The 12,607-nt window shown below is 47.8% G+C and overlaps 1 protein-coding gene across 2 annotated transcripts in view; it reads left to right on the top strand.

Moving 5' to 3' along the window:
* LOC139553842 (protein phosphatase 1 regulatory inhibitor subunit 16B-like) overlaps positions 1 to 12,607 on the top strand; it is a 176,170-nt gene that overhangs the window by 110,056 nt on the left and 53,507 nt on the right. For both annotated transcript variants that reach the window (XM_071366579.1, XM_071366587.1), the window contains exon 4: positions 11,699 to 11,844. In XM_071366579.1, coding sequence (XP_071222680.1) covers positions 11,699 to 11,844 — 146 coding nt within the window. The remainder of the gene's footprint in view (positions 1 to 11,698; positions 11,845 to 12,607) is intronic.

Here is a 12,607-nt window from a genome sequence, read left to right as displayed (position 1 = left end):
TCCTCTCTCTCTCTTCTCTCTCTCCTCTCTTATTCAAATCAAATTTTATTGGTCACATACACATGTTTAGCAGATGTTGTTGGGAAATGCTTATGCTTCTAGATCTGACAGTGCACCAGTATCTGCACAGTATAACAGGTAATATCTAACAATTCCACAACAAAACCTAATACACACAATCTAGTAAAGGAATGGGATGAGAATATATAAGTATAAAATATATGGATGAGCAGTGACAAAGCGGCTAAGATGCAATACATAGTAAAGAATAGATGGTGAAGGATACAGTATATACATATGAGATAAGTAATGTGAGATATGTAAATATTATTAAAGTGGCATTATTAAAGTGACTAGTGATCCATTTATTAAAGTTGCCAATGATTAAGTCTGTATGTAGGCAGCAGCCTCTCTGTGTTAGTGATGGCTGTTTAACAGTCTGATGGCCTTGAGATTGAAAAACAGCTTCTATCTCTCTGTCCCAGCCTTGATGCACCTGTACTGACCTCGCCTTCTGGATGGTAGCGGGGTGAACATGCAGTGGCTCAGGTGGTTATTGTCCTTGATTATCTTTTTGGCCTTCCTGTGACATCGGGTGCTGTATGTGTCCTGGTGTCCTGGAGGGCAGGTAGTTTTCCCCCAGTGATGCGTTGTGCAGACCGCACCACCCTCTGGAGAGCCCTGCGGTTGAGGGCGGTGCAGTTGCCGTACCAGGCGGTGATACAGTCCGACAGGATGCTCTCAATTGTGCACCTGTAAAAGTTTAGTGAGGGTTTTCGGTGACAAGCCAACATTTTTCAGCTTCCCGAGGTTGAAGAGGCGCTGCTGCACCTTCTTCACCACGCTGTCTGTGTGCGTGGACCATTTCAGTTTGTCGGTGATGTGTACGCTGAGGAACTTTAAACGTTCCCCCTTCTCCACTGCTGTCCCATCAATGTGGATAGGGGGGTGCTCCCGTTGCTGTTTCCTGAAGTCCACGATCATCTCCTTTGTTTTGTTGACATTGAGTGAGAGGTTAGTTTCCTGACACCACACTCCGAGGGCCCTCACCCGTGGTGGTTCATTTCTGTATTACCAAATGAAGAGAGAGACAAACTTCACACACCAGTCAGAGTTATACTTAAACTACATCTTTAATAATAAGAGCTTTGCAATAGCACCTACTATCATCGATTCCCTATTTCTAATGAACCGTTGAGAGTGGCAAAACAAAAGTACAAAGATCTTTTATAACCAAGATACACCCCTTTCAACCTACATGACGAACAACAAATATTATGAACAGTTCACAAAGGAAGACTTTATAATGAGAAAGGAGTATCCCGTAGCCAGATAGCATTCGCTATAAACTATCGTTCAGTTTGGTCCCTAAGACGAGGTTCTAATCCCGTTCCTGGTACTTCATAGCACAAAAACACCAACTCATCCAATGGCATAACTCAATTGTCAACTCTAGATACTCCCATCTCAAATAAAAACCCTTCTTGACCCCACTCCTGGACAAGCTCACTGAGGGGAGTGAGTCTCTAGGTCATACACTAGGATATATATATATATATATATATATATATATATATATATACAGTGGGGAGAACAAGTATTTGATACACTGCCGATTTTGCAGGTTTTCCTACTTACAAAGCATGTAGAGGTCTGTAATTTTTATCATAGGTACACTTAAACTGTGAGAGACGGAATCTAAAACAAAAATCCTGATTATCACATTGTATGATTTTTAAGTAATTAATTAGCATTTTATTGCATGACATAAGTATTTGATCACCTACCAACCAGTAAGAATTCCGGCTCTCACAGACCTGTTAGTTTTTCTTTAAGACGCCCTCCTGTTCTCCACTCATTACCTGTATTAACTGCACCTGTTTGAACTTGTTACCTGTATAAAAGACACCTGTCCACACACTCAATCAAACAGACTCCAACCTCTCCACAATGGCCAAGACCAGAGAGCTGTGTAAGGACATCAGGGATAAAATTGTAGACCTGCACAAGGCTGGGATGTGCTACAGGACAATAGGCAAGCAGCTTGGTGAGAAGGCAACAACTGTTGGCGCAATTATTAGAAAATGGAAGAAGTTCAAGATGACGGTCAATCACCCTCGGTCTGGGGCTCCATGCAAGATCTCACCTCGTGGGGCATCAATGATCATGAGGAAGGTGAGGGATCAGCCCAGAACTACATGGCAGGACCTGGTCAATGACCTGAAGAGAGCTGGGACCACAGTCTCAAAGAAAACCATTAGTAACACACTACGCCGTCATGGATTAAAATCCTGCAGCGCACATAAGGTCCCCCTGCTCAAGCCAGCGCATGTCCAGGCCCGTCTGAAGTTTGCCAATGACCATCTGGATGATCCAGAGGAGGAATGGGAGAAGGTCATGTGGTCTGATGAGACAAAAATAGAGCTTTTTGGTCTAAACTCCACTCGCCGTGTTTGGAGGAAGAAGAAGGATGAGTACAACCCCAAGAACACCATCCCAACCGTGAAGCACGGAGGTGGAAACATCATTCTTTGGGGATGCTTTTCTGCAAAGGGGACAGGACGACTGCACCGTATTGAGGGGAGGATGGATGGGGCCATGTATCGTGAGATCTTGGCCAACAACCTCCTTCCCTCAGTAAGAGCATTGAAGATGGGTCGTGGCTGGGTCTTCCAGCATGACAACGACCTGAAACACACAGCCATGGTAACTAAGGAGTGGCTCCGTAAGAAGCATCTCAAGGTCCTGGAGTGGCCTAGCCAGTCTCCAGACCTGAACCCAATAGAACATTTTTGAAGGGAGCTGAAAGTCCGTATTGCCCAGCGACAGCCCCGAAACGTGAAGGATCTGGAGAAGGTCTGTATGGAGGAGTGGGCCAAAATCCCTGCTGCAGTGTGTGCAAACCTGGTCAAGAACTACAGGAAATGTATGATCTCTGTAATTGCAAACAAAAGTTTCTGTACTAAATATTAAGTTCTGCTTTTCTGATGTATCAAATACTTATGTCATGCAATAAAATGCTAATTAATTACTTAAAAATCATACAATGTGATTTTCAGGATTTTTGTTTTAGATTCCGTCTCTCACAGTTGAAGTGTACCTATGATAAAAATTACAGACCTCTACATGCTTTGTAAGTAGGAAAACCTGCAAAATCGGCAGTGTATCAAATACTTGTTCTCCCCACTGTATATATATATATATATATATATATATATATACCCAGGATAAGTGCAACATCAGAGAGGACATACAATGGTTCCATACACTGCCATACACCTCCCCCCAATGCCAAAGGAGCGAGTGACTTGCGCACAGACATTGTGGAGACAAGTAATTGGTTCCCCATTAATCACTCCATCCCTTCACATGGTTTAAGAATAGGTAAAGACACATTCACATATGAAGACAATGTTCCATCCTGTCCTCTTCCCTTTCTGATATTCTGCATAGCACCAGAGACATGTAAAAGACAAGTCTGACCTCTCCCTTCTCTGGGCCCCAGGTGACTGGGCCCCAGGTGACTGGGCCCCAGGTGACTGAGCCCCAGGTGACTGAGCCCCAGGTGACTGAGCCCCAGCTGAGGGAAGAAGTGCAACTGCCAACACCAGAGTCCGAAGGGATACATTCTAATAACAAGTATATCACATCAGCATATTATGCAGATAAGACATCTTAATTATCTATGTTACCCAACTAATTCTGATTCATCTGCCACACACCTCCCTGTAGGCTTGTTGTTGGTAATCAAGCCCACTACTGTCTGCAAACCTGATGATTGAGTTGGAGGCGTACATGGCCATGCAGTCGTGGGTGAACAGGGAGTACAGGAGAGGGCTGAGAACGCACCCTTGTGGGGCCCCAGTGTTGAGGATCAACGGAGTGGATCGAAGCAGAACGTGATCGAAGCAATCTTGAAGCGTGGAATCCGATTGGTCAGAACAGTGTTGGATAGACCTAAGCGCGGGTGCTTCCTGTTTTAGTTTCTGCCTATAAGAGGGGAGAAACAAGATGGAGTCATGGTCAGATTTGCCAAAAGGAGGGCGGGGGAGGGCCTTGTATGCATCGTGGAAGTTAGAGTAGCAGTGGTCGAGTGAGTTACTCGCTTGTGTACTGCAATCAATATGCTGATAGAATTTAGGTAGCCTTGTTCTCAGATTATGTCACACCCTGGCCTTAGTTATCTTTGTGTTCATTATTATTTTAGTCAGGTCAGGGTGTGACATCATGAAGTATGTGTTTTTGTATTGTCTAGGGGGTTGTATGGTTTAGAGGGTTAAGGAGTATAGATGGTTTAGTGTTGTGTGTAGTTGTCTAGGAAAGTCTATGGTTGCCTGAATGGGTTCCCAATTAGAGACAGCTGGTTACTGTTGTCTCTGATTGGGAGCCATATTTAAGACAGCCATAGGCTTTAGCTGTTGTGGGTCATTGTTTATGTCTAGTCTATGTCGAACGTAAGTAGTTTGTGTGTGCACTTGCGTTTGTAGTTTCACGGTCGTTTGTTGTTTTGTTAGTTTGAATAAGTGTTTCGTGTTCCGTCTTCAATATAGTAAAAAAGAAGATGTATTCATATCATGCTGCGCCTTGGTCCTCTCACTCATATCAAGACGACCGTGACAGAATGACCCACCAAACCCGGATCAAGCAGCATGACAAGCGGCAACAGGATCAAGGCATCAAGGATTCATGGACATGGGAGGAGATATTAGATGGAAAGGGACCTTGGGCACAACCGGGAGAATATCGCCTCCCTCGTGAAGAGCTGGAGGCAGCGAAAGCCGAGAGGAGGCGATATGAGGAGGCAGCACGGAGGCAAGGCTGGAAGCCCGCGAGTACTACCCAAAAATTTCTTGGGGGGGGCTAAGAGGTAGTGGGCCGAGGGCAGGTAGGAGACCTGCGCCCACTTCCCAGGCTAACCGTGGAGAGCGGGAGTACGGGCGGACACCGTGTTACGCAATAGAGCGCACGGTGTCTCCTGTACGTGTTCATAGCCCGGTGCGGGTTATTCCACCTCCCCGCACTGGTAAGGCTAGATTGGGCATTGAGCCGGATGTCATGAAGCCGGCCCTACATATCTGGCCACCAGTACGTCTCCTCGGGCCGGCTTACATGGCACCAGCCTTACGCATGGTGTCCCCGGTTCGCCTACATAGCCCGGTGCGGGTTATTCCACCTCCCCGCACTGGTCGGGCGACGGGGAGCATTCAACCAGGTAAGGTTGGGCAGGCTCGGTGTTCAAGGGAACCAGTACGCCTGCACAGTCCGGTATTTCCGGCGCCACCTCCCCGCCCCAGTCCAGTACCACCAGTGCCTCCTCCACGCACTAGTCCTATGGTGCGTGTCTCCAGCCCTTTACCACCAGTGCCTAAACTACGCACCAAGCCTCCTGTGTGTCCCCAGAGTCCTGTGCGTCCTGTTGCTGCTCCCCGCACTAGCCCTGAGATGCGTGTCCCCAGTCCGGGACCACCAGTTCCGGCACCACGCACTAGGCCTAATGTGCGCTCCCAGGGTCCAGTATGCCCTGTTCCTTCTCCCCGCACTAGCCTGAAGGTGCGTGTCCTTAGCCCGGTGACTCCAGTTCCGGCACCACGCACCAGGCCTACAGTGCGCCTCATCCGGCCAGAGCCATCCGTCTGCCCAGTGCCATCTGAGCCATCCGTCTGCCCAGCGCCATCTGAGCCATCCGTCTCCCCAGCGCCGTCTGAGCCATCCGTCTGTCCCGAGCCATTAGAGCCGCCCGTCTGTCCCGAGCAGTCAGAGCCGTTAGTCAGTCAGGAGCCGCTAGAGCCATTCGTCAGTCAGGATCTGCCAGAGCCGCCAACCAGACAGGATCTGCCAGAGCCGCCAACCAGACAGGATCTGCCAGAGCCGCCAACCAGACAGGATCTGCCAGAGCCGCCAACCAGACAAGATCTGCCAGAGCCGCCAACCAGACAGGATCTGCCAGAGCCGCCAACCAGACAGGATCTGCCAGAGCCGTCAGCCAGCCATGAGCAGCCAGATCCGTCAGCCAGCCATGAGCAGCCAGATTCGTCAGCCAGCCATGAGCAGCCAGATCCGTCAGCCAGCCATGAGCAGCCAGATCCGTCAGCTAGCCATGAGCAGCCAGATCCGTCAGCCAGCCATGAGCAGCCAGATCCGTCAGCCAGCCATGAGCAGCCAGATCCGTCAGCCAGCCATGAGCAGCCAGATCCGTCAGCCAGTCATGAGCCGTCCAGCCAGGATCCGCCAGAGCCGTCCAGCCAGGATCCGCCAGAGCCGTCCAGCCAGGATCCGCCAGAGCCGTCCAGCCAGGATCCGCCAGCCAGCCAGGATCCGCCAGAGCCAGCCAGCCAGGATCCGCCATTCAGTACGGTGCTGCCCTTCAGCCTGGTGCTGCCCCTTATTCTGGTGCTGCCCCTTATCCTGGTGCTGCCCCTTAGTACGGTGCTGCCCCTTAGTACGGTGCTGCCCCTTAGTCCGGTGCTGCCACTTAGTCCGGTGCTGCCCCTTATTCCAGTGGGGTTAAGTAAGCGGGTAGTGACTATGGTGGGGTGGGGACCACGACCAGTGCCAGAGCCGCCACCGTGGACAGACGCCCACCCAGACCCTCCCCTAGACTTGATGCTGGTGCGCCCGGAGTTCGCACCTTAAGGGGGGGGTTATGTCACACCCTGGCCTTAGTTATCTTTGTGTTCATTATTATTTTAGTCAGGTCAGGGTGTGACATCATGAAGTATGTGTTTTTGTATTGTCTAGGGGGTTGTATGGTTTAGAGGGTTAAGGAGTATAGATGGTTTAGTGTTGTGTGTAGTTGTCTAGGAAAGTCTATGGTTGCCTGAATGGGTTCCCAATTAGAGACAGCTGGTTACTGTTGTCTCTGATTGGGAGCCATATTTAAGACAGCCATAGGCTTTAGCTGTTGTGGGTCATTGTTTATGTCTAGTCTATGTCGAACGTAAGTAGTTTGTGTGTGCACTTGCGTTTGTAGTTTCACGGTCGTTTGTTGTTTTGTTAGTTTGAATAAGTGTTTCGTGTTCCGTCTTCAATATAATAAAAAAGAAGATGTATTCATATCATGCTGCGCCTTGGTCCTCTCACTCATATCAAGACGATCGTGACAGATTAGCTTTGTTAAAATCCACAGCTACAATAAATGCAGCCTCAGGATATACGGTTTCCAGTTTGCATAAAGTCCAGTGAAGTTCCTTGATGGCATCCACTTGCGGGGATATACACGGCTGTGACGATAACCGAGGAGAGTTCTCTTGGAAGATAATACGGTCGGCATTTGATTGTGAGGAATTCTAGGTCAGGTGAACAAAAAGACTTGAGTTCTTGTATGTTGTTACAATTACACCATGAGTCGTTAATCATGAAACATACACCCCCGCCCTTCTTCTTACCGGAGAGATGTTTGTTCCTGTTGCCGCGAAGCACTGAAAATCCCTTTGGCTGTACGGACTCCGACATGTTACAATCCCGGATATCTCTTTGGAAAGCAACTCCTGCCCTAATTTTGTCAACTTTGTTAACTAGGGAATGGACATTAGCGAGTAATATACTCAGAAGCGGTGGGTGGTGCGCGCACATCCGAAGCCTCATTAGAAGACCGCTCATGCACCCTCTCCTCCGGCAGCGTTGTTTTGGGTCGGCCTCTGGAATCAGTTCAAATGGCCTGGGAGATGCAGACAAAGGATCCGCTTTGGGAAAGTTGTATTCCTGGTCATAGTGCTGGTTGTGCTGTTAAGTTGACGTCTCTGATATCCAATAGTTCTTCCCGGCTGTATGTAATAACACTTAATGTTTTCTGGGCTAACAATGTAAGAAATAATACATTACAAAACAAAATACTGCACAGTTTCCTAAGAACTAGAAGCGAAGCTGCCACCTCAAACTTCATTTCCTGTGAGATGTTTTAATGTGAAGGGAAGAGGGGGCGACTATATTTTCTGAGATTTATATGTTCCGCTGGTCTGTCAGTAGCATAAATTAAGTGAATCGTTCCAATTATATGGTCAGCACCTCACCTCAAAGTGTGTGTGTGTTAATGTCTTGGTTCTACTCTCTCACTGGGACATTATTCTGTACCATGGGTGTCATGTGTCGACAGGGGATTGGGCCTCCAATATGGGAGCACATTGATTTGTTTGATTTTTTGTTGTTGTTGTTATTTCTGGGGTTAGAAAAGACTTGCATGTGTAGACAAAGAGATTATATTAAATCCCAGAAGATAACATGAAAGTATCATACAATAACTTACATCCAATTGTGGTCCTCTGGAGAAAAATCTGGCCAATTGATTGTGCATGAACATACGTGAGGAACACACACTAGTGTTGTGTTATTCTCAACCTGCTGCAGAGACTGTGAACGTCCTTGTGTTAGTGGGAACTTGTGGGGGTGTTATTATATTTATAATTTAGCCTTTCTCTTTTGATGAATGTTAATGTGCTTCCTATCTAGTCGGGATCTAAACTACTAGACTCAATGAAACAGTTAGCCCTGTGACACCAAGCTACTGCACCTCTATATTAGCTAGCAGCTAACCAATGCTCTCCCTCTCTGTGGTGTGTGTGTGTGTGAAAGAGAGAACTGTCTGACAGCAGAAGAGATGAAGCAACAAAGGCCCACGGTGTCGGTAGGGCTAGGTGAAGTAACGTAAATTATAGCTACAGTGGAAAATCGTTTCTTTTAAACTGAAAGAACCAGGAAGTAACTATTGTTACCACACTATCTCCTATCAATACCAGGGAAATACTAATGGAAACAGTGACGTAAAATACATGAGTAGGCCTACCAAATATTTTACAATAATACAGCCCTAGTAACTGGTTGAAAATGTAGTTCAACCTGGTTTACAATGTCAATGTTGCATTTGTATTCTCATGATTGAATAAACTCTCAATCTGCCGTTTGTGAGCTAGGCACAGACAAACCCAACCATGTCCATGTCAAAATAATTGACCGTTGTCTGGATAACAGCTTGGCTAGCCCACCGTTAATATTACCATAAGACCCGTCTTTAAAACCCACATATTTGAGCCCACATGCTAGCTGTTAGGCTAATCTCCCGAGCCTTCCCCTGTAATACTCCTGTAGCCTGCCTCCCCCACTGTATCCCTCTCCCAGCACTAAGACAATGAATCAACCTGGGAAGGAAATAATGTGTCTTTCATAACTCCCCATGCAAAGTATTTAGACATGAAGGCCTGCCTTACAAAGGGGCTGATTATGATTAACAACCCTGGCTGTGTTGCTGGGTGCTGGGGGAGAGAGGAAGGCTGGAGGAGAGAGGAGAGAGCAAGGCTGGGGGCTGGGGGAGAAAGGAAGGCTGGGGGCTGGGGGAAGAGAGGCAGGCTGGAGGAGAGAGCAAGGCTGGGGGAGAAAGGAAGGCTGGGGGAAGAGAGGAAGGCTGGAGGAGAGAGGAGAGAGAGCAAGGCTGGGGGCTGGGGGAAGAGAGGAAGGCTGGAGGAGAGAGGAGAGAGCAGGGCTGGGGGAAGAGAGGAAGGCTGGAGGAGAGAGGAGAGAGCAGGGCTGGGGGAGAGAGGAGAGAGAGAAGGGCTGGGAGAGAAAGGAAGGCTGGAGGAGAGAGGAGAGGGAGCAAGGCTGGGGGAGAGAGAGCAAAGCTGGGGGAGAGAGAGCAAGGAGGGGGGAGAGAGGAGAGAGAGCAAGGCTGGAGGCTGGGGGAGAGAGGAGAGAGAGCAAGGCTGCGGGAGAGAGGAGAGAGAGCAAGGCCGGGGGGAGAGAGGAGAGAGAGCAAGGCTGGGGGAGAGAGGAGAGAGAGCAAGGTGGGGGGAGAGAGGAGAGAGAGCAAGGCTGGGGGAGAGAGGAGAGAGAGCAAGGTGGGGGGAGAGAGGAGAGAGCAAGGTGGGGGGAGAGAGGAGAGAGAGCAAGGCTGGGGGCGAGAGGAGAGAGCAAGGTGGGGGGAGAGAGGAGAGAGAGCAAGGTGGGGGGAGAGAGGAGAGAGAGCAAGGCTGGGGGAGAGAGGAGAGCGCAAGGTGGGGGGAGAGAGGAGAGAGAGCAAGGATGGGGGGAGAGGAGAGAGCAAGGTGGGGGAGAGAGGAGAGCGCAAGGTGGGGGGAGAGAGGAGAGCGCAAGGTGGGGGGAGAGAGGAGAGAGAGCAAGGCTGGGGGAGAGAGGAGAGAGCAAGGCTGGGGGGAGAGAGGAGAGAGAGCAAGGATGGGGGGAGAGAGGAGAGAGAGCGAGGATGGGGGAGAGAGGAGAGAGAGCAAGGCTGGGGGAGAGAGGAGAGAGCAAGGCTGGGGGCTGTCCTTGTGGGGACCTAAAATTTACTTTACTTAAACCCCCGAAACCTTTACCCATACCATAACCCTAACCCTAACCTGTAACCCTAACCTTAACCTAGTGTGGTGTCACTTCAGATAAGACTGGATACTGTTTCCACTAGTATTTCCCTGGTATTGATAGGAGATAGTGTGGTAACAATAGTTACTTCCTGGTACATTCAGTTTAGAAAGAAACGATTTTCCACTGTAGCTATAATTTACGTTACTTCACCTAGCCCTACCGACACTGTGGGCCTTTGTTGCTTCATCTCTTCTGCTGTCAGACAGTTCTCTCTTTCACACACACGGATACACAGACACACAGGAAGTACAGAAACAAGCACCGCCAGCTCTTCTTCAGTGTGTCATACCGTTGTTCTGCTTCTCAAGACCGATAAGGAAGTTATTAAGCTAGTCTCTCACAGACAGACAGAAGGGGAATATCCCCTGAGAACACACTGAAGTCTAGTCTAGCTCCATTACCGTAGAGTAATGGGTTATATACCTTACGTGTATTGTCTTTTTGAAGGTTTGCTACATAGAATGTCTGATCTCGATGCTCTTTGTCTATCCCCTGTCTCTGTACAGCCTGTCACAATGCCACTTCTCCATAACATTAGCTAGCTCCAATTATTTCTGATGGAGAAAACTTCTTTTCAGAACACGTATTGGCTGTCATGGAAAACCTCTGTTCACACCCTGTAATCACACTGTGGGTCGAGCTGAGCAGCAGAAGTGTTTTTCTTTTATTATGTTTCCGTTTTAGTACATCCTGCTCTTAAAGAACTAACACAACCCACACAGTAGTGGAGAAGTCCAAAAGTTACATTGCTGTGATGCCAAATGTATTGTGTACTAATGTCTGTGGACTACACTGTTTTATAAAGACTTTTCTATATTAGATTTGAGATTCAGAGCAACGGTCTCATAGATTCTAAAGGGCCTAGTTACATCAAGGTACATTACTCTAGGTGAGCTGTATTTATACCTTTTCTCTTAAAACAATCTGTTGTAAACCTCCCTATGTGTGTACTGAATTTCTCTGAGACCAAATGCAGAAGATACTCCTGGCCCTTTTTCAATAGAGCATCAATTTTCATAAATTGGTTTCTGAATACTAAACCATTTTTATTTATCTCTCTTCTCTCTCCTCTCTTCTCTCTCTTCACGCTCTCTCTTCTCGCTCTCTCTTCTCGCTCTCTCTGTCTCTGTCTCTCTTCTCGCTCTCTCTTCTCGCTCTCTCTGTCTCTCTGTCTCTCTTCTCTCTCTCTTCTCTCTCTCTTTCTCCTCTCTCTCTCTTCTCTTCTCTTCTCTCTCTCTCTCTCTCTCTCTCTCTCTCTCTCTCTCTCTCTCTCTCTCTCTCTCTCTCTCTCTCTCTCTCTCTCTCTCTCTCTCTCTCTCTCTCTCTCTCTCTCTCTCTCTCTCTCTAGTGCTGTATTGATAACTATGAGGAGATGGTGAAGATCATGTTGAATCGTGGAGCCAGTGTAAACGCCAAGGACAATGAACTGTGGACGCCGCTACACGCTGCTGCCACCTGTGGACATGCAGGATTGGTCAAGGTCCTCATACAACAGTAAGATACTGGCTCTACAAAGTTGAATAATTGCTGATTACATATAACATTTCAGCTGTCCATATATATGTCTTGTATTTGTTTATTTATGTCAGATCTACAGGTAACTGCCAAAAATAAAGGAAACACCAACATAGTGTCTTAATAGGGCGTTGTGCCACGAGCCGCCAGAACAGCATCACGGCGCCTTGGCATAGATACTACAAGTGTCTGGAACTCTATTGTAGGGATGAGACACCGTTCTTCCACGAGAAATTCAATCATTTGGTGTTTTGTTGATGGTGGTGGGAAACACTGTATTAGACACCGCTCCAGAATCTGCCAGAAGTGTTCATTTGGGTTGAGATCTAGTGACTCAGCAACCTTGTCTCATAGTTTCAATTCCAAATTTGCCGTAATTGGATTAACGTACATTTTTTACCCATTTGATTCCGCCTGGATACAGGGTTACAACAGAAACGACTCAAAGGGTTAAGTTTAGATATGAATTAAAATGGTTAGGGCTGTGGTTTGGGTGGAAGGCTCAAAATAAAATGATAAAAAACAATGCACTGTTTCCATTAACCTCGATCATCAAGTACTCTCCCTGCTTGAATTGTGAACTGCCGTGGGGCCGTGGTCTAAGCAGTGCTCATTGGCTCTGATCCTCGTGAGTTTGAGCCCAGTGGTGTGCCATCTCACGGTTGGGATGGTGTTCTTCAGCTTGCAAGCCTCCCTATTTTTCCTCCAAACATAACGATGGTCATTATGACCAAACAGTCCT

This window comes from Salvelinus alpinus, chromosome 2 (assembly GCF_045679555.1).
Source record: "Salvelinus alpinus chromosome 2, SLU_Salpinus.1, whole genome shotgun sequence".
Taxonomy (NCBI): domain Eukaryota; kingdom Metazoa; phylum Chordata; class Actinopteri; order Salmoniformes; family Salmonidae; genus Salvelinus; species Salvelinus alpinus.
This window is presented reverse-complemented; position numbering and strand designations above follow the sequence as displayed.